The 21359-nt window shown below is 40.6% G+C and overlaps 1 protein-coding gene across 4 annotated transcripts in view; it reads left to right on the plus strand.

Annotated features, from left to right (window-relative positions):
- MPPED1 (metallophosphoesterase domain containing 1) overlaps positions 1-19937 on the plus strand; it is a 76906-nt gene extending 56969 nt beyond the window's left edge. For 2 of the 4 annotated variants that reach the window (XM_087934182.1, XM_087934181.1), the window contains 3 exons: positions 2146-2261; positions 11937-12050; positions 14231-19937. In XM_087934182.1, the coding sequence (XP_087790308.1) occupies positions 2146-2261; positions 11937-12050; positions 14231-14349 (349 nt within the window). In that variant the 3' untranslated portion in view covers positions 14350-19937. The remainder of the gene's footprint in view (positions 1-2145; positions 2262-11936; positions 12051-14230) is intronic. The other 2 variants (XM_087934179.1, XM_087934180.1) reach the window with 1 other exon arrangement.
- Positions 19938-21359: the final 1422 nt, after the last annotated feature.

Consider the following 21359-nt stretch of genomic DNA (forward strand, 5'->3'; position numbering starts at 1 on the left):
TTCCACATTATGAAGAAAAAAAAAAAGTAAAACTGTCTGTCAAAATTGCTCTGTCAGTGGGCAAGATATAATTCATTTGATTAAAGCACACCATGCATTCTTTGGGGCATGGGTTCAAAACATGCCATCAAGACATCAGCCCCTTCTTATATGTGTCAGTGCTAAAAGGGGCTGGGCTGCTTTGGGATTTTGATGAATTGAATGGTAATTATTATGCAATTGATATAGTCCATTACTAGATGAATCTATTCCAAAATTAACACCATGGTATTACAGCTTCCTTTTGGTGCTTTCCAAATAATTTTACCCTGTGAAAAATATTATATTTTCCTAGTTTGGTTGGTTTTTTTTTAAAGCCAAAAAGGGAAAAAAATAAAACAAACAGGTGGACATGTAAACAGCTTTACAAAGATCATAAGAAAAAAGTTAATACAGGTAGCCCTCTACTTACAACAGTTCATTTAGTGATCATTCAAAATTACAACGGCACTGAAAATTATGACTTATGACCGTTTTTCATAGTTGCAACCAGGGATGGGATTCAACCAGTGTTACTACCGGTTTGGTGACCACGTTTTGCTGCATGCGCGATTTGCTACGTTTTGCTGTGCCCGTGTGTAAAAAACCTTAAGCTGTGCCACCCGGACAGCTGAAAAGCGCTGCGTGCAGGTGCGCAGCGTTTGAAAAGCCTCTTTTTTTCCTGCTTTTTCAACCTCAGATGTGCCGTGCAAAGCAGCTGAGATTGAAAAAAGCAGGAAATAAAGGACAGGTAAGAGCCCAGGTGGGCCAAACAGCAGCAAACACAGAACCGGTTTGGTGTCTGCTGCTCTTCAGAGCTACTGGTTCTATAGAGCCGGGCAGAACCAGTAGCATCCCACCCCTGTTTACGGCCCTATAATCATGAGATCAAAACTCAGATGCATGGAAACTGGTCCATATTTATGACCTTTACTGTGCCCCAGGGTCATGTAATCCTCTTGCAACCTTCTGACAAACAAAGTCAATGGGAAAAGCCACATTCACAACAACCAGGTTACTAACTTATCAACTGCAGTGATTCACTTAACAACTGTGGCAAAAAAAAGTCGTAAAATGGGGCAAGATTCACTTAACAAATGTCTCCCTGAACAACATAAGTTTTGAGCTCAGTTGTGGTCATAAGTTGAGGACTGCCTGTACCTCTTGTGTTAAGTGTCTGCATCGATTCTCCTGTGTGTTTCAGGTTAGGCCCTTATCATGTACAAATGCTTCTGTTCAGGAGACAAGACTCTTCACAGGTATTTTGCAGGATAGAACTCACTTTAATAAAGAGATTATCCAAAGACAATAGGAGAATAAATGCAGGCATCCCAAACCAGGCATTTTGCAGTATTTTAGTGGTAGTTTGTATTGGCTCAAGCATGCTAAAATTAGTAAAAGCGTAATATTCCTTGCTTATTAATGAATATTTTCTGAAAATAGATATGGTAATTTTCTTTTTTCAGATTACATGGGTGTCCATGCATTATAAATAAACTCAGAATTGCAGTGGCGCATGCATGCTTCTGTAACATTTGAGTGGAGCTGTTAGACACATTGGCTGTGTGGATTCAGGCAGGGGCGGGCTGCTGGGGGTTCGCAGGGGTTCAGGAGAACCCCTAGCTAAGATTCTGTGCAATTCGGAGAACCCCAAATCCCACTCCTGGCTGGCCCCGCCCACCCCACCCCTCTCCTCCCAGGGGTCCTGACACGACCCGGTTTGAATGCAGGTAAGTACAGGGTGCACGCGGAGGCTCAGGGAGGGTGAAAAATGGGTCTCCTGGAAGTTCGGGAAGGCCAGAAATGGGCCCGTTTCCAGAGAGCCTCCGGAGCCCGGGGAGGCCATTTTCGCCTTCCTGGAGGCTCGTGGAAAGCCTCCGGAGCCTGAGGAGGGCAAAAATCTCCCCCACCCCCAGCTGTGGTGCAGGAGGCTGATTAGGCCACACCCACCATGGCCACGCCTACCCAGCAACTGGGCAGAGAACCCTTTGCTAACATTTTTGAAGCCCACCCCTGGCTATTAGACACATTGTGTGGATTCAGGGTGTTCCCCTCTTGTCCTGGAGTTTAGTTGGCTAACCACAGTCTGTGTGAAGCACTGAAGACTATCTCCTCCTTTCTTGGCAGGCAACCTTGGTTTTATGGCTGGGGCTTTAATCTTCCACGAGGCCAAGCGCTCTTAGAGAAATGGAACCTAATTCCAGATGGAATAGACATTCTTATTACACATGGACCACCTCTCGGTAAGAAAACACTGAAAAATGCTTCTCTGGTTCAGTTTATATGTCTCTGCTGTGTCCTTGGGGACAGATAACAATTCTGAGTCTTTGCTTTTTCCATGCAGCTCTTCAGATGTAAATTGGTGTGTTTCTGGGGTGCTTTTGGGTGAAATACACTGGTAGCCCATGTCTGCTTATTGCCATGACATTAGTAAACTCTCTCGATAGAATTGGCCTTCGTTAATCCTTGGGAATAAAATAATTCAAAGTTAAAGTTAAGTTAAATTTGCATTGCAAATATTTAAAATGCGTCTCTTTGCAAGTGAACACCATATCTCCCAACTCAAAGTTTCTACAAGTTAATTATCATATTTCTCAAGTTATCAGGGCACCATTATATACTGCCCAGGGCATTCACAGCCAGTGGTAGGCATAAGATGGCCGCCATAATTAGTGTCTGAAGCTTTGACTCTTTTACATGCAACATGGCTGGGGCTTCAGACCGGCTATTATCTTAACTTTTTTTTATACTCCACACTGCAGATGCCCCTAGATCAGGGGTCCCCAAACTCAGCAACTTTAAGACTTGTGGACTTCAACTCCCAGAATTCCTCAGCCAACATAGCTCCACAAGTCTTAAAGTTGCCATGTTTGGAGATCTCTGCCCTAGATCCTTTATCTCATACCCAACTCTCACTGCCTGCCTTTCTGTAGTCCTTCTATCCAGGACATATCATATAAGCAATGTTTGAGCAGGGTCTGCAAGATTTCAGCAACGGAGTGGTCAATGTCTGGAATACTCTACCTGACTCTGTGGTTTCTTCCCCAAACCCCCAAAATTTTAACCTTAAACTGTCTACTATTGACCTCACCCCTTTCCTAAGACGTCTGTAGGGGGCGTGCATACACACACCAACATGCCTACCATCCCTGTCCTATTGTTTCTTTTTCTTATATGTACCCATTTCATGTATTCATAACTATGTATATACTTATACCTATTATCTTGTAAGCGATTGACAAATCAAATAAATAAATAAAATAAATAATTTGGGACACTACACATCCTCTTCACAACCTGTTTTCCTTGTGACCTTCTGGGACTATCAACCTGGTGTCTTACTTTCCATCTTTAATCTGCTGCTGTTTTGTGTACAAAAGAGTTAAAAATTGGGAGCTCATTGTCCACAAGGTTGTTTCCAGTGCTCATTGGAAATTCTGCACCTTTTGATAGAATACAGATAGATACGTATATTATTGCCTGTTGCTAATGTTCTTCGTGCCTTGCTTCTGTCCTGTTTTGCCAGTTATTTGCTTTTGATGTTTACTGATGTTTATTAAAGAAATATTGAGCTACACTTTGCTATATAGTCCATATGTGTGGTGTGCCCATATCTGATCCGAATATGATATTTGAATAGGTGTGTGCCAGGTACAAACTAAAGAGGAAATTAGCCACTATAATTTTCCAACAAAATCTAACTTGGAACCTACCTAGTTGATTGTTGGCAACGGTGATTTATGCTTTTCTGGTAGTTGCAGATCACTGTTTACCCAAATGTTAAAAGAAGGGAAAGAAAAGAATATTTAAGGCAGTCTCCTTAGTGTTCGCTAGGTATAATAAATTATTCTTAGTTTGTGTAATCAGGTATACATAATAAGTTGCAAACATATGGGAAAGCTTCAAAAGGTTGACATTGCATGCAGACAAAAACTTGTTCAACATAAATAACGCTTAATTTAATGAAGAAGTTAATTTCATGGATTTTGGTTTGCAAAATTTTCGAAGTGGAAATACTTTTTGCCTTTATATACCACCTCATTTACAATTTATTATTTCCAGTCGTGTGACAACAACTTGAATTTCAGCCTTTCTTTGCTTGAGCAAAGTTTTGCAAAAGCAGAAGTTGACAAATTGCTGTACAATACGATGTCCATGAGAATCTATGTAAATTCTTGTGCAAGTGCTGCTCCATATGCTATTGCTAAGGATCACTAGTTAATAGTGGTGCAAGAACATAAAACAAGGAGAAGAAAAAGACCCAGCACATGGTGCAACCAGGTGGTTGCTAGATGAACGAAATGGGAACGGAAAGGCAAGCCAGAAGGGTGATTCGGAAAAGAAGTCAGAGGGATTTTTAAAAGATGAAAGAAGAATGAAGGAGACAATTCATATTCTCAACTGAACAATTCATACAGATTCCCACCAGATCAGCCATAGCCGTCTGGATTGAAGGTGAAAAGATTGGGTCATGAGGCCTGTTATTATGAAAGTCCCCTGAACAGGGGTGGCATACAATTTTTTTTACTACCGGTTCTGTGGGCATGGCTTGGTGCGCATGGCAGGGGAAGGATACTGTAAAATCTCCAATCAGAGGTTTGCCAGTTCTCCAAACTACTCAAAATTTCCACCACCGGTTTTCCAGAACTGGTCAGAACCTGCTGAATACCACCTCTGCCCCTGAAAGCAAGAAGATGCAACTTCTTTGGAAGTGCCATCAGTCAGAAGAAGCATCTAGCCTCTCCAAGTCCCTTAACGCCTGTGAAGACATCGTCCTCACTAACAAATTCTTTATAACTCAAAGGCTTCTATAGATGGTTCTTCTTCAAATAATTCCCTGAATCACTGGGGCAAAGAGATCCTAGAACTTCATATTTCTGGTATGGTGATTCTGGGCTAGCATAATGCTTAACAGGTTATTGAATAGGTTATCACCTGATTGGGTTCAGTCTTCTAATGCAGCAGTCTCCAAGCTTGGCAACTTGTGGACTTCAACTCCCAGAATTCCTCAGCCAGCAAAGCTGGGAGTTGAAGTCCACAAGTTAACAGATAATCAGAGTTGGAAGGGACCTTGTAGTCTTCTAGTCTTACCTCCCACCCAAGCCGGAGACCCTACATCATTTCTGACATATCACTCCAATCTCTTCTTGAAAGCCTCAAGTGATGGCGCTCCCACAACTTCCGAGGGCAACTTCTGTTCCATGGGTTGATTGTTCCCTCTGTCAGAAAGTTTCTCCTTATTTCCAGGTTAAATTTCTCCTTGTTCAGTTTCCATCCATTATTCCGTGTCTGGCCTTCAGGTGCTTTAGAAAATAGCTTGACCCCTTCCTCCTCTCTGTGGCAGCCCCTCAAATATTGGAAGACCGCTATCATGTCTCCCCTGGTCCTTCTCTTTATTGGACTTAGCCAAGCCCAGTTCCTGCAATCATTCCTAGTCTTAAAGTTGCCAAATTTGGAGACCCCCTATTCTAATGAGTGAATTTAGGAACTTGTAGATAAAGTAGAAGTAGACCTATCTGTTGTGGGAATCAGATAATCAAGGTCCCAAAAGTGCTTTTTCAAGAGGTAACTGGACTTTCTGGTTTTTCTTTGAAGATGTTTCGCTTCTAATCCAAACAGCTTCTTCAGCTCTGACTGCTGAGGAACGGAAGGATTTATACTCCTTTCAGACAGCTGGACATTTGCATTCTTTTAGCGAGTTAAGGCCACCTGGAGATTTGTCTGTGTTGTCAAGATCACCTGAGTTGTGCAAATAGGTGTGGAGTCTTCTTGGAACTGTTGAAAGGACTCTGTTGTAGACCAGGGGTGTCAAACTGGTGGATGTATCACGCGCAGGCCATGCCCACCCCACAAAGGGATAAAATGTCGCAATACATCACGTGACAGCAATGTGACACGGCAAGTTTGACACCCGTGTTGTAGACTGTAGATAGATGATGTCATATCCCTGCCTCTTTTGACAGAGGGCAGTTCAACTTTGACACAGATGGCCTCTTTGACCCCTCTTTCAAACCAGCGGTCCTCTCTGTCCAAAATGTGGAGTTTGCTGTCTTCAAAAGAGTGGCCTGTGTCTTTTAAATGCAGATGGACTGCTGAATCTGGTCCTGGTGGGTTTGATGCCTCTTGAAAAAACACCTTTGGGACAACCATGACCTGGATGACTGAGAATCTCCATAGACACATAATTGAGGACATTTTCCTGGTAACATCAAAGGGCTCCTAGCAGAAGGGCTAAATTGTCCACTCACAAAGAGCCACATGGCTTCTCTGTATAAAACAAATGGCACCAGGTTCCATCCTGAGCTTGGAGGCTCCCATAATTGCAACTTTCCTGGTGGGATGAAGCAGCTTCTTCTTCCCATCCAGCATCCTTACAAGTCAAATGCTTTTCATGCTGTTCATTTCCACGAGGGGAGATGCCCTTATAAAACTCCATCCCTTTCCACTGCCACCCCATCTTTCCTATGGCAAACAAACACTCAAGTTGCACAGAACAGAGATGCTAGTCTCTTGGCGAGCCACATGTGGAAAAAGATATCTGCTAGATAGGGCATTTCAACCTTGCATACTATGAAGAGCTTATGAAACTACAGAGAGCATTCGTTGGCCTGACATCAAAGAGAAACACGGAACTACTATAAAAGTTAAAGAGACAGAAAGAGGAAGGTGGGTTGCTTTAAGCAACTGAAGGCAATTTTAGAGTTAGATGCAGGAACAGTTTGACTATCTGTGCTCAAGCTGGGTCTGTGGCCTTACCTGACACATGGTTCATGAAAGGTCTCTGATGGCCATTCAGGTTGGATATATTCTGAATAATACCCTAAGACAAGGGCCTTCAAACTTGGCAAGTTTAAGACTTGTGGACTTCAATTCCCAGAATTCTTGAGCTAACATGACTGGAGGAGGAATTCTGGGAGTTGAAGTCCATGTCTTAAAGTTTGAAGACCCCTGCACTAAGACCTTCAACCACTGCCCTACCTAACAAACCCTCAATCTCACAGAAAATCAGAGTTTTGCTTCTGTAATGCAGCAGCAAGTTCTTAAAATGAGCAAAATTAAGGTACTTAGAGGAATTTATTTACACTATGGAACACTTTGCTAATTTTCACGTAAAGCAAGTGTTCAGTTCTGTTTATCTGAGTTAAATACATGTAATTACAGTTCCCAATATCCAGCTGAACTTTCCTTAGCTAGAGAATTCAATCTTCACTTTAAATTCAGTAATTTTCAGTCCAGCAAGCTTATCAGAACTAGGAAGAAATGGAAACAGAAGAAATCGCAGTTGCCCTTTTCTTCCTCCAGCTTCTGGAATAATTCACTTATTTGTCAAGGACTATTTCCAGGACTGTCCTGGGGTGAGGGTGGTGAGGGGTGCAGCATGTGAAAATTTTCCAATACCACTACATGACTGAGGTCCCACTCCTCTTTTGTACATACAAAAGGCCGGGCATTGATCACATTGTTATGGGAGTGGTACAGTGGCCGAGAGGTGGAGCTCTCGGCTCACAATCAGGCACCTGTGAGTTTGATCATAGGAAGAGGCAGATATTTCTCTCTCTGGGCACAATAAGAATATATCTGCTGAACAAAACTCCACATTGGTGACAGGAAAGGCATCCGGCCATTAAACACTCTGCTAGCTCCATTCAATTGCCCAGACTCCACTGCACAAGGGGTCATTAAAAGACGATGATGATGACTGTTATGGCTGGCATCTTGACTTTTTGACCCTTCACCTCACAGACCCTTGGGCCCTGTTCATATCCCACCTGGAAGTGTGTTGAAGCTGGATTCTGCCATTTGTGTGAAGCTTCATTATTCTCTCAGAATGCATCATCTTGATTTCTTCAGCGATTATCCCCAGTCAGAGCTCCACATGAAAGGAGCTACTGAAGCCATTGAGTTCAACCTATTGTTCTGTGCAGAAATCCATATTCAACCAATGGAAGACTTGCAACCTCTACTTGAATGTGATTTAATGAACTGGAGCTCATCAACTCCCACAGCTTTGGTCCATATCTGTTGTGGTCAACTGGCAGTAGGTGCAGACGGCTGAGGAGAGCGAGGACTCAGATGAGGGGCCAGGACCATTGGGGAGTGGACTGCTCCCTTCAGAGTTTGTGTGGGCTGGCAGCAGCGATGAGGAGGTTCCCGAGGAGCCTTTGCCAAGTGTGCGTGCACGCAGGATTGCTCGCAGGAAAGAGCAGCTGCAACAGCATGGGCGACTCAGGAGTAAGGCTGCAAGGTAATGGCCCCTCCTTCAAGAAGATAAAAGCCAGCTGTGAAGCAAACTTTTTTGCAGGAAGCAAAGACGTTTTGAAACTCAGCCTCGTGGACATTACAGTATCTTAATTTGGTATTTGAAGACGCTTGTGTTGTGAAATATTTCTTATCTGTGATTCTTGGCAGTCTCGTACAGTTTTGGCAAGGTTTGTGCTTGTCAAAGTTAATTAGTTTGCAGCAGTCTTTTAACCGGGTATTCGTAAGTCTCATTAAAAGGTTTCTGTTCCCTTTGGTTATTGTTTGTCTTATTGGAAAAGGGTTTGGGTCAGAACAATATCTGAACTTCTGCTGTGAAAATACCTAACACGGACCTAGAATCTGCCTTCTGTGGGTTGAAGATCACTGACCGGCATCCATCTTTTTCAGGCAACACAGACAGCTGGAATTTTAAAAATAATATCATATCAGTCCCCTGTTCTCAAGGTTACTATCCTCCATTCTTTGTGATACCTCATCTCAGTTCTGTCATATTCATTGTGATACCTTCATCTCCAGTAGTTTGGACATCCCCATTACTAATTCAGTTTTTATGAATGCTCTGAATTGGGTCCTCTCCTCAAGGTGAATTCTGAGAAATGTTTGTGGGATCCTCTGATTGTATATCTGATACCTGTACAATTAGCACAGGGCCTCCCCAAGGCTGTGTGCTCTTTCCACTTCTCTTCTCCCTATATACCAATGATTGCATCTCAAACAATCCATCTGTTAAACTAGCAACGATTGGTCTCATTCAAGACAATGATGAATCCACATACAGATGGGAAATTGAACAACTTGCCTCGTGGTGTGACCGGAACAATCTGGAACTGAACACACTCAAAATAGTAATAGACTTTAGGAGAAACACTCCCATACTACCACCTCTCATAATTCTAGACAACATGGTATCAACAGTAGAGACCTTCAAATTTCTAGGTTCTATCATATCTCAAAACCTAAAATGGACACCTAACATAAAAAATGTCATCAAAAAAGCACAATGAAGAATGTTCTTTCTGCGCCAACTCAGAAAGCTCAAACTGCCCAAGAAGCTACTGATCCAGTTCTACAGAGGAATTATTGAGTCTGTCATCTGCACCTCTATAACTGTCTGGTTTGATTCTGCAACCCAATAGGACAGACACAGACTTCGGAGGGTAATTAGGATTGCAGAAAAAACAATTACTACCAACCTGCCTTTCATTAAGGGCCTCTATACTGCACAAGTCAAAAAGAGGGCTGTGAATATATCTACAGACCCCTCACATCCTGGACATAAACTGTTTCAACTCCTACCCTTAAAACATTGCTACAGAGCACTGCACACCAGAACAACTAGACACAAGAACAGTGAACACCATCACTCTGCTAAGCAAATAATTCCCTCAACCCTGTCCAACTATTTACTAAGTCTACATTACTATTACTATTAATCTTCTCATCATTCCTATCACTCATCCCCTCCCACTTGTGACTGTATGACTGTAACTTTGTCGCTTGTATCCTTATTATGATTTATATTGACTGTTTCCTAGTATGATTTGATTGCTTATATACCGTATTTCCCCATGTATAAGCCACCCCTTTTTTCCAAAATTTTCAAGCCCAAAAAGTAGGGGGGTGGCATATACAAAGCAGGTACGATTACGAGTGCGAGTACGCGATAGAAATGCATACGCTAGGCATCGGCCTGAATGCTTCGTTCCTACTCTCGTTCCGATGCGTAGATTGCTAGCGTCGCCCGCACCGCTTTCGGCGTCATGACCGAAGTTGTAGATCTAGACGTCGAATTTTGTTTCTTTGTAAATTTTCTTTCTTCATAACTTGTTTCTCTAATAAAATATTTTTTTCAAAACTTCACAGTCCAAAAATTGGGGGGGTGGCTTATACAAAGGGGGTGCTTATACATGGGGAAATACGGTATACCTTATGACTATCATTAAGTGTTGTACCTTATGATTCTTGACGAATGTTTCTTTTCTTTTTATGTACACTGAGAGCATATCCACCAAGACAAATTCCTTGCATGTCTAATCACACTTGGCCAATAAAGAATTCATTCATTCATTCATTCTCTCAGGGGCAAATATTCAATAAGTTAATGGTAAAACATCCCATGTATTAAATATGAGTCACAAGCTTTGTCTTGTGAATTAGAATGATTATTTAAAGTTGGGTATAATGTGCCTCTTAGCAAATACAAGATATGCCTTAAACTAACTTCTCAGAGACATAGCAGATCTTGAAAACAAGAGGGTTTCCTGCTTCTCCAGGCCAGAGAGAACTTGAATATGTGTCTGTTTTTCAAATTGGGCCCTCTGTCTCAAAATGGAAGCTTTCTGCCTCAATGGGAATTCTCTTACAAGTTTCAAGATATGCCTTAAGGCAGGGGTGTCAAAATAGATTTCGTTGAGGGCCACATCAGGCTTGAATTTGACCTCGGGGAACTGGGTGGGCGTGGCCAGGATGGGTGTGGCCAGCTCAACATCACTGGTGTCAGGGGCACCTGTGGTGGCTTGAGCACTCTGCCAGCGAAAATGGAACTTGGGAGGGCTGTGCGTGGCTGTCCCGAGCTCCGTTTTAGCTGGCAGAGGGCTGCAGGAGGCCATCCGAAGCCGAAAATGGAGCTCGGGGGCAGGCGGGATCACACGCAGTCCTCCTGAACTCCATTTTCGCTGGCAGAGGCACTGCAGGCTGCTGCTTTGCTGTTCCCAGGGTGGCCCCACTGGCCAGTTCCAAGCACCCTGTAGGCTGGATTCGGCCTGCGGGCCTTGAGTTTGACACCCCTGCTTTAAGGTAACTCTTCACAGAAAGAGTGGTTTTTATTTGTTTTTAATCCTGTCAAATGAAGCTGTGCATCCACTTAGTAGAAGGAAAGGGCAGGACTGGGAGAAGAACTAAGCATCCTCTGAGATACAGTAATCTCAGTCTGAATGGGGTCACAAACGCTTGTCCCAAAACAAAGATCTTGAATAAGATTCCCAGGATTTTCCAAACATTGCCACCAAATTATAATTTTTAATATGCCAGAAAGCAAATATTGAAGCCATGAAGAATAATTATATTCACTGTCCTTAACTAGAGTCAACTGCACCCTTCATGCCTAGATTTGATCCTTTTCTTACAAGTTACTGTCATTGGCTGACAACTCTCTTGTTGAATGCTAAACTGTTAAGTGAATTCTTTCTCTGCTAAAAATCTGCACTTAAGAAATTGCAGTGATTTTAGCTCCATTACAAATAACAAAATTGATCATTTGGCCTCTGAGCTGATTTTATATTTTTACTTGTGTTATCCCCCAACAATAAATCACACCAAATAAAATAAAGATAAAAGAATAATAAAATTATCTGAGAGATTCATTGAGACTTTCTTTTGCATTTTTTTTACCAAAATTGTATATTTGCATTTATTAGAACCATCTCTCTTACACACACATGAATGCAGCTTTTAGTGGGTAGATACCTCCTGCTTGTATAAATCATTATTCAGTTGTATTTTTGTTATATAATTTTAATTTTGTACATGAACAAAAATAAGTGTCTAGATATTCTCTTAATGCTAGAAGAGCTAGATATTGAATGAAATAGAGTCTTAAGTTTGAGATATAAAGTTGTTCATCGTTTTATAAATTGTATTTATTTCTTATTTTGAAGGTTTTCTAGATTGGGTGCCTAAGAAAATGCAAAGGGTGGGTTGTGTTGAGCTGCTGAATACAATCCAGAGACGAATACAACCACGACTTCATGTTTTTGGACACATTCATGAAGGTCAGGAATTGTATGTGTGTGTATTACTTTCATAATAAAAAAATAAAAATCGAGTAATACAAAGTTGTTGGTATATTAACTGTAGTAGGTAAGAGATATGCTGATTAATTGCACTTCTATCACCTCTGCTTTTGGCTATAAAAACTTCTGTTGCATTGGATAAGCTTAAAAATCAGTCTTTGCACAGCAAGGAGCAAGAGTGAATAATTGTGTCCATAGAGGAGGACAAAAAAGTCTATAAGGCAACTATCATGGCCACTATGCTGACTTTTTTCCCCACACATATAGTCCATCCTACAGATGCCCTTGAAGGACCTACTTTTTACCAACTAGTAATGCAAAGTCTAGCTGGATCTAGACTGGTAAATATATAACTAGTCCTCGACTTACAACAGTTTAGGGACTGTTCAAAGTTATAGCAGCACTGAAAAAAGTGACTTAGGATCATTATTCAAGTTACGACCTTTCTAGCATCCAACGTGATCAAAGTTCATATGTTTGGCAACTGGTTCATATTTATGACTGTTGCTGTGTCTCAAGATCATGTGATCACTTTTTGCAACCTTCTGACAAGTCAGTGGGGAAGCCAGATTCCCTTAACAAACGGGTTACTAACTTATCAACTGCAGTGATTCACAATTGGGCTCAATTGTGGTCATAAGCTGAGGACTACCTGCATAGTGTTTGCTCAGGCACTATGTTGGAGCTCATTCCACTAAGCTGGAATGCTTTTTCATACCTGCATGTATTAAGTAATAAACACAGTAAAGGGAACATGAATATATTTACAGCAGGTGATAGTAATTAAAATAATAGAGTAGATTTTTACCTTGGATTTCTCAAGTTATTCAAAATGGTGATGTAAAAAAACAAAGTACTAGAATGTTCCATCATGGCATGGCTGCTGCTGATATCTGTTACTATAACTAAAGAGACAAAAGCAAGTGTTCGTTTCCTGAATTTCCAGGAGAAATAATTACTGTACCACCAGTCTATTTTCATCTTGTTTGTGAAAACATCCCTCTTTAACATTCTTCGTAGTGTGACAGAATTCTATTACTTTCAGTAAAAAAGCTGTTCTTCATTATCTTCTCTGCAAACTGCTTTATTTTTCGGCATACATTTATTACATCTACATTATTATCTCTGTATCTCGGGATTTTTCATACGAATATGAAAAAAGTGCTAGAAAGATTTTCTGCAACATTTTTTGCTAGAATTTGATATATTTTTCAAAGATAACGGGGGGAGAGTAATTTTCTGAAACTTTGGATCTTCCAGAACCATGATTAGCATCAACTGTCTTATGCCACATATTTTTGTTTTCTGTATTTTGCTTCTCTGTAAAATAATTTTCCTTCAGCCTTTCCTTTTGATTTGCTCCATGGAAATGTCTCCATAATTTGCACTTTGTCAAATTCTGTAGTGTATGGAACCTGCTGCAATTAATAGGTTGTTTTCAAACTCCGTATATGAAGAGTAGCAACAAAGCCAACTTATAAAGGAGACAGGGGTCATTGTGACATTCAGTTATATAGAAGTAACGGATGTTCAACCTCTGAATACTATTTAAAAGCTCTTAATGTTGAAAATATCTTTATAGGGGTTAGGGAAAGAAACAGGAGCAAGAAAATGGTAAATGCCTTGATAGTTGGCATGCTTTTTCCTTTCTTCTTCTTAACTCACTCTGGATGTACATTCAATTTGGCTTCAGAATATCTCAAAGGAATCCAAATTCGATGGAGACCTTCAGATCCAACATGCAGAGACCCTCCTTCTGTGAACTGAGACTTAATATCCCTTCATTTGAACGATGGTTTCATAAGAAGAGTTCCATTTTCTTCCTGAAGAACCAAGTAGAATCCTGCATTCAGTTGGAGAGGCCTAATCTAAATTCAGGTTTAATGTTAAAGTTTTAGAGACAGAGAATTCAATTGCAGAGAGGCCCTAAATTTTACATAGAATTATTTAAATTGTAGGGATTTGAAACTATTCTTCCAAAAAGAGGACACCAAGTGTTGTTTGCTTGGATTCAAGAAGGCATTCAAGTTTAGTGCTGTGATTTATTGATGTTCAATGGGATGGATAAGAATTTCTATATGGCCAAACCTTGGTGTATGATAACAGAAATCGTGTACTGAAGACAAGCTTATTTATAACAATGTTTTTAATTTTTTTAGGTTATGGTGTTATGGCTGATGGAACAACTACCTATGTGAATGCTTCTGTCTGTACTATGAATTACCAGCCATTGAATCCACCTATAGTAATTGATTTACCTACTCCAAGAAACACATAATTGTGCCAGAATGGAAATATGTAATTGATGCCAACATAAGAGCCAAGTAACCCTGAAATTGTGGCATTATTTTTATTGTTCTTTATCGACAATGTGGAAAGATAGAAATGGACAAGTAACAAAGGCATTTGGCATCACAACCTTTTGAAAATGTATTCTTGGATTTAGCATTTCATTGTTTTTTAAAAATTGTTAATATGAACAAGGAAACAACATGCATTATAGACATTGGTGCATTTTGTATATTCCATATGCTGTATTGAATTTATGACAGGAATGTTTCTTCAGCAACAGGATTTGTTATCAATGCTTGCAGTTTTATATGTGTGTTCAGTAACAGCCTTCTTCATTTATATATGGAATAATCACATTGAGAGTCAAAATTTGTAATTGTGTAAAATACGCTTTCTTTAAACAGTATCTCCATCTAATCACCAAAAGAATAATAATCTGATTCGACATTATTTTCAAATCTATACACATTCTTTCAGTTTTACAGTGTAGAGAAAAAAACCTTCTTGTTTGCAACAGGGAATGAACGTGAAAAGAAAAAATGTTATAATATGAATTACTGAATTGCTGTGCACAACAGAAACATTTTAAGAATGAAGTGGTTTAAAATCAGATGAAAACTCAGGAATTAGTTTCCCTCCCGATAAGTAAGATATTCTGCTACTTTTAAATCTTATCTACTAACTTTTAGGTTGTGTAATCTTAGGACTGATAGCAGTGGCCTCATTTGGATTTTTCTTGAACAATGATGTGGAAGCATCAGGTAGAATCCACAGTTACCTAAAGCCAGTTAAGCAGATTGTCAGGTCCTATTGTTGCTTTAATTTGGCCATAGCAGTGATCCTGGATAAGATCTATTTGTATGATCACTAAGACTGAAAGCCAGTTTGGCCTAGTGATGAAGGCACCAGGCTCAAAACAAGGAGATTGTGAGATTTAGTCCCTCTTAGACATGAAAACTGGCTGGATGACTTTGAGCCAGTCAGTCTCTCTCAATCCAAGTTACCTCACAAGATTGTTATTGTGTGGAAAATAGGAGTTGAGGAAGGAGTAATAAATATGTTCACTGCCTTGAGTTATTTATAAAAAAAATAATGGCAAGATTTAAAAAATCAGCACTGAATAGATAGCACATAATTGATAAAACAGTCATAGCAATACTAACATCAAGCACTAAAAATCACTTCAAAGTAATCACTAGCATAGAAGAAATTCAGTACAGTTGCTGGTTCTGTAAAAAAGAATACAGAGGTTTCCAGATATGGAAAGCAGCATTTCCATATTGAAGATTGTTTCACAGGCCAAGCCCAGGAAAAGTGATAAATGCTATATACATATCTGTTCCTCTCTATGTCACAACTGAACAGGAAGGGGGTTAAGCCTTCCCTGGTTTTATCATTCACAGCTTCAGTTTAACTGGATCTGTGATATTGTTCAGAAACAGACCAATATTTTTAGTCATGAAGAAGATTTCTCACTGTATGGTAACGCTTTATTTTTTAAACAATTTGTTTTTGTGGATTAGCTTCCCCTACTCCTAATTTTGGTATGCGGGTATGTGAGTTGAGCAAACAACTAATGCAAATTAAGTTTTGCATGCCAGCAGGTGACAGGTCAAAGCAGCAAAACAACAACAAAAAAGATGAATTTCTTATAGGATCCCCAAGCACAGAGTGTGTCCACGTGTTGCTACATATTGTACACAATCAGGTAGAGGAATTTTATACTATGAATCCAATGTGGCTTTTTTAAAACATAGATTTTATAGTGAAAATCATGATTTTATAGTGAAGATCATGAGGGGGAAAAAAACTGCAGTTTTGAAACTAAGGCTTACATGCACATTGCAAACACTTCAAAATGTAGTGAATATTTTGAAAAAAGGAGCCCCCTTGTCCCTTTTTTCCTTCTATGTCAATCAGGAGATATTCTCTGAATATTTCCCCATGAGATGATACTTCTTTCAAAGTGCTATGTATTTTTATGTGAGAATGTTACGAAAGGAGTTATAATCTTTAAAAGGAAATACTGTATTGAGATGCTTTGGCAGTTTCACAGTTTTTAGGATAACTGTTGTTGTTCCAAAGTTGGGTGATATTAAGATGGACCAAAAAGTAGCCAAAACTGCAAACCGTCAAATTCTCTTAAACTCTCTCTCATCCATGCAGAATACAGAATAATACAGTTGGAAGGGACACTGGAGGTCTTCTAGTCCAACCCCCTATACCATTTCCAACAAGTGGCTATCCAGTCTCTTCTTAAAAGCCTCCAGTGATGAAGCACCTACAACTTCTGAAGGAAAGCTATTCCACTGATTAATTGTTCTCACTGTCAGGAAGTTTCTCCTAAGTGAAAGATTGCTTTTCTCCTTGGTTGGTTTCCATCCATTGTTTCTTGTCTTGCCTTCTGGCACTTTGGAAAATAGGTTGAGCCCCTTTTCTTTGTGGCAGCCTCTCAAATATTGGAACACTATTATTATGTCAGCCCTAGTTCTTTTTTTCACTAAACTAGCCATATTACCCTTTTTTCCTTATGCTTTAGTTTCAAGGCCCTTAATCATGTTACTTGCTCTTCTCTGCATTCTTTCCAAAATCTCATCTTTTTTATAATATGGTGATCAAAACTGGATGTGGTATTCCAGATGTGGTCTTACTAAGGTTTTATTTAGCAGTACTAATACTTTGCATGATTTTGACTCTATCCCTCTGTTTACACAATCAAGAATTTCATTAGCATTTTTTTGACTGCTACTGCACACTGTTGGCTCATATCTAAGTGGTTGTCCACGAGGACTCCAAGATCCCTCTCACAGTTACTGCTTTTGAGCCATGTTTTATCTAACATGTACTTCAGGGGTGTCAAACTCAAGGCCGGTGGGCCAAATCTGGCCTGTGGGGTGCTTAGATCTGGCCCACAGGGCTGCCCTGGAAACAGCACAGCCCATGGTACCTCTGCTAGCAAAAATGGAGCTCAGGAGGGCCACAAGCAGCTGTCTCCCAAGGTCTCCATTTTCAGCTGTGACTGCCTCCTGCAGCCCTCTGCCAGTAAAAGCGGAGCTCCATTTTTACTGGCAGAGGGTTGCAGGAGGCCATCGCAGACGAAAATGGAGCCCAGGAGTCTGTTTTCACTGGCAGAGCACTTGGGCCACCACAGGCACCCCCGAAATGAGTGATGTCATGCTGGTCATGCCTACCTGACCACACCCACCCTGGTCCCTCGAGGTCAAACACAATCCTGATGCAGCCTTCAATTAAATCGAGTTTTGACACCCTTGTTTTACTTGAAAATTTGGTTTTTCCTTCCCAAGTGTAAAATCTTACTTTTCTCTACATTAAATTTTATTTTGTTGGATAAGACCCAGTATTACAATCTGTCAAGATCCTTTTGGATCCTGAGCTTGTGTTCTGGGGTGTTGGGTATTCCTGCCAGCTTAGTGTCATCTGCAAATTTGATGAGTTCACCTTCAATTCCCTCATCTAAATCATTCAAAAAGATATTGAAGAGTACTGGGCCCAAGGCAGAATCTTGGGATACCCCACTGCTTACTTCTCTCTATGTAGATGTAGTACCATTAAGGACTATTCATTGAATGCAGTTTTCAGAAGTTACAAATTCATCTAGTGATGATGCTTCTGTCCCACATTTTTCTAGCTTACCAAGAAGTAGGTTGTAGTCTACTTTGTCAAATGCCTTACTGAAATCCAAGTATACTATGTCCACAGCATTTTGCTAATTTAGTCACTTTGTCAAAGAATGAAATCGATTGGTTTGGCATGACCTCTTTTTGATAAACCCATGTTGGCTTCTGGTTATAAATTTACTTGCTTCTAGGTGTTCGTATATCTGTTTTTTAAAATTATCTTTTGCAGTATCTTCCCAGGTATTGATTTCAGGCTGATCGGTCTATAGTTTCCTGGATTTGTTTTTCCCCCCTTTTTGAAGATGGGAACCACATCAGCTCTTTTCCAATCTTCAGATAATTCTCCAGTGTTCCAGGATCTTTGAAAGATACAATTCCGAGATCACATCTGCCATCTCCTTAAGATCTCTGGGATGTAATCCTTCAAATCCTGATGATTTGAACTCATCTAGATCAGAAAGGTGTTCTCTTTTCATGTTCTTGTTTCTTATTTATTTTAATTTTTATTTCTAGTCTGACTGTTTAAGGTTATGTTCTTGGTAGGTTGGGCTATATTTTCATTTTGTGTGGATTGAAGAATCAGTTACACAGCTCTACTTTCTGTCTACTGCCTATTACTTCCTTGTCATCTTCTCTTGTTACTGGACCGGTTGTTTCCTTGTCTTCTTTTTTACATATTCAAGTCCTTAATTTATCTTATTTCATCTTAATTATTTTACCTTAATTATTTTACTTTAATCTAATTTAAAGTCCTTAATTTACCATCCTTGAGTTGGAAGAAAATTGGATTATTTAAGAAGAGCTGCTCTCTTAACCTTAATTTTCACCGTATCTTAGGAAGGTGGTCTTTGATGCCTTCACAAAAAGTGACACAGTGCCACTCTTGGCCCTGGTCATTAGCAGCAGGAGAGAGAGGAGTGGAATCATTTGCTGGGTGTGGTTATGCTTCCAGATTTCCTAGGGGAAGGTAAGCCTCATGGAAGTTTAAGTATATAGGGTGGCTGGATGAGGTGCTATTCTCCTCAGCAGCTGAACCTTGAATAACCATAGAGGAACAACTGTTGCAAGTTTCTGATTGCTAAAGAGGATTCCTAAAATGCTTGTATGGAAGGCCTTCTGCTTGTCCATGGATAACATCAGGAGTGAGATTCTACCGGTTCAGACTGGTTCAGGCGAACCGGATGTTAAAGTTACATCTGGTTCACTGAACTGTTATTTCAACCGACCGGCTGGCCCTGCCCACCCCTCCCCTCCCAGGAGTCTCCATGCGATGCAAGTAAGTGCAGGGTCCGCATGGAGGCTCTGAAGGGGGGAGGGGAAATGGGCCTTCCAGAAGTCCAGAAACGGGCCTGTTTCTGGAGGACCTCCAGAGCCCAGGGGATGCTGTTTTTGCCCTCCCAGGGGCCCAGGGGAGGCCTCCGGACCCTTCAAAGGGTGAAAGTGGCCTCCCCCGGGCTCCGCAGGCCCACCGGAAGCCAGAAACAGGAAGTTCTGGTAGGCCACACCCACCATGGCCACGCCCACCCAGCAACCAGGCAGTGAACTGGTTGCTGGGGTTTTTGAATCCCACCCCTGTATAACATGAATTCCTTGCCTCACCAATTTGATCTAGTTTTACTCTGCCTCAGGAGGGCCTAGTTATGAGCTGCTGCAAGAAAAAATCCTCAATTAATGTGAACTGATGTGTCTTCCAGCTGGGGAAAGGATACTATGTGGATGAGCCTTAAAGCACAAACACACCAGAAACTGAAGAAGAATTTTGGAGAACACATGGCAATGTTTTAGTTTTTGCCAATATATTTCCCAACTGTGGATTTTGAATTTTTTCCCCCCTCATAAACCAGCCGAGCCAGCTTGGTCTTATATATATGCTTTGGAACGTTGTTGTAATTTTCTCTCAAGCATGTTAGAACAATAAACAAACCTTTTAAAGTTAGCAATTGTGGAGTATACTTGGGGCATTCAAAATTAGTGGATTTGACTATATCATGGCAATGAATTACAAAAAGAACAGTGGGTGTTCCATGGATAATTCATAAGCAGTTGAAGGTATCTATCTTACATGAGAACTGTGCTAAATTGTGCCCAAACCAGCCAGATTGTGCCTGCAGACCCACTTTAGAAGCGAGTTGGCATCTATGTGCTCAGGAGAAAGGCAGCCTGCAGTTGGATATCACTAGAGTGATGCCTATCTAGGCCTCTCTTGATGAGACCGGAACAGTCTTCAGGATGTGGCACTACTGCCAAAAGAAACACTTTTGCTCAGTTGAAGGGACCCAGATTGGGATTGTATGGGGTACAAAACAATCACAAATTGCCAGCTGGGTGCATTGTGTGAACACAACCTTTTTAGGGAAGCTGAGTGAGGGTTCGTTGTAATGTGCAAATGTGGCCTACATAGGTTAATTCAATAATAGCAATAGCACTTAGATTTTATATACCACTTCACAGTGCTTTGCAGTCCTCTCCAAGCTGTTTACAGAGTCAGCCTATTTCCCCCAACAATCTGGATCCTCATTTTTCCGACCTCAGAAGGACGGAAGGGTGAGTCAACCTTGAGCCTGGTGAGATTCAAACTGCCAAATTGCAGGCAGCCGGCAGGCAGCAGAAGTAGCCTGTAGTACTGCGCTCTAACCACTGCGCCACCAAGGCTTGAATTAAATTTAAACTATGATTAAGTCCACCATGTGAACACAACCATGGTATTGCACTGGCAATAAAACTCTGTAACCAGGGGAAGCTGGGCCTTAGAACAGGGCAGCTGCAGATCTGGGTTTCTTCTATACCTGCCAGAGGAAGAAGGACTGAGCTCCAGCATTGACTGCCTTGAGACTAAAACTGGTAAGAATTCCTCCCTCCCTCCTTCCCTTCCCTCCTTCCCTCCTTTCCTTTCACTGACTTTAAAAATGGGTTGAAAGATACAGTCATGGATATGGCAATTTAGCAATCATGTTATATGGTGGAATTAAAGTGCAGTCAAAAAGAATTTATGGCTTTGCTTTTAACGGAGAAGAAGCCATTTTTATATCAGAGTATCTGGTTTGCTTTTCTTACAGGATGTTGTACTTTTTATAACAATATACTGAAATATATAATTTATGGACATAATGCAGAAATGTGTTACAGGAAACAATAAAATATAAAACCCCACTCAAAGGATTTTAAAGGGTATCGTGAAATTGTTAAGATTGTATTTCAGTGTCTATGCAAATGGACGTCTAGAGCTTACCTTCCCTTAAAAAAAATGAACCTCACACAACAGTTCTTGTGAATTTAATACAACATGTAAAAACTTTAGTGCTTGTCTATCTCTAATTTATAGGAAGCTATGATTTATTCAAAATAATTGCCTTTAAAA

This window comes from Pseudonaja textilis, chromosome 5 (genome assembly GCF_049901715.1).
Source record: "Pseudonaja textilis isolate UNSWEBS1 chromosome 5, rPseTex1.2, whole genome shotgun sequence".
Lineage (NCBI taxonomy): Eukaryota > Metazoa > Chordata > Lepidosauria > Squamata > Elapidae > Pseudonaja > Pseudonaja textilis.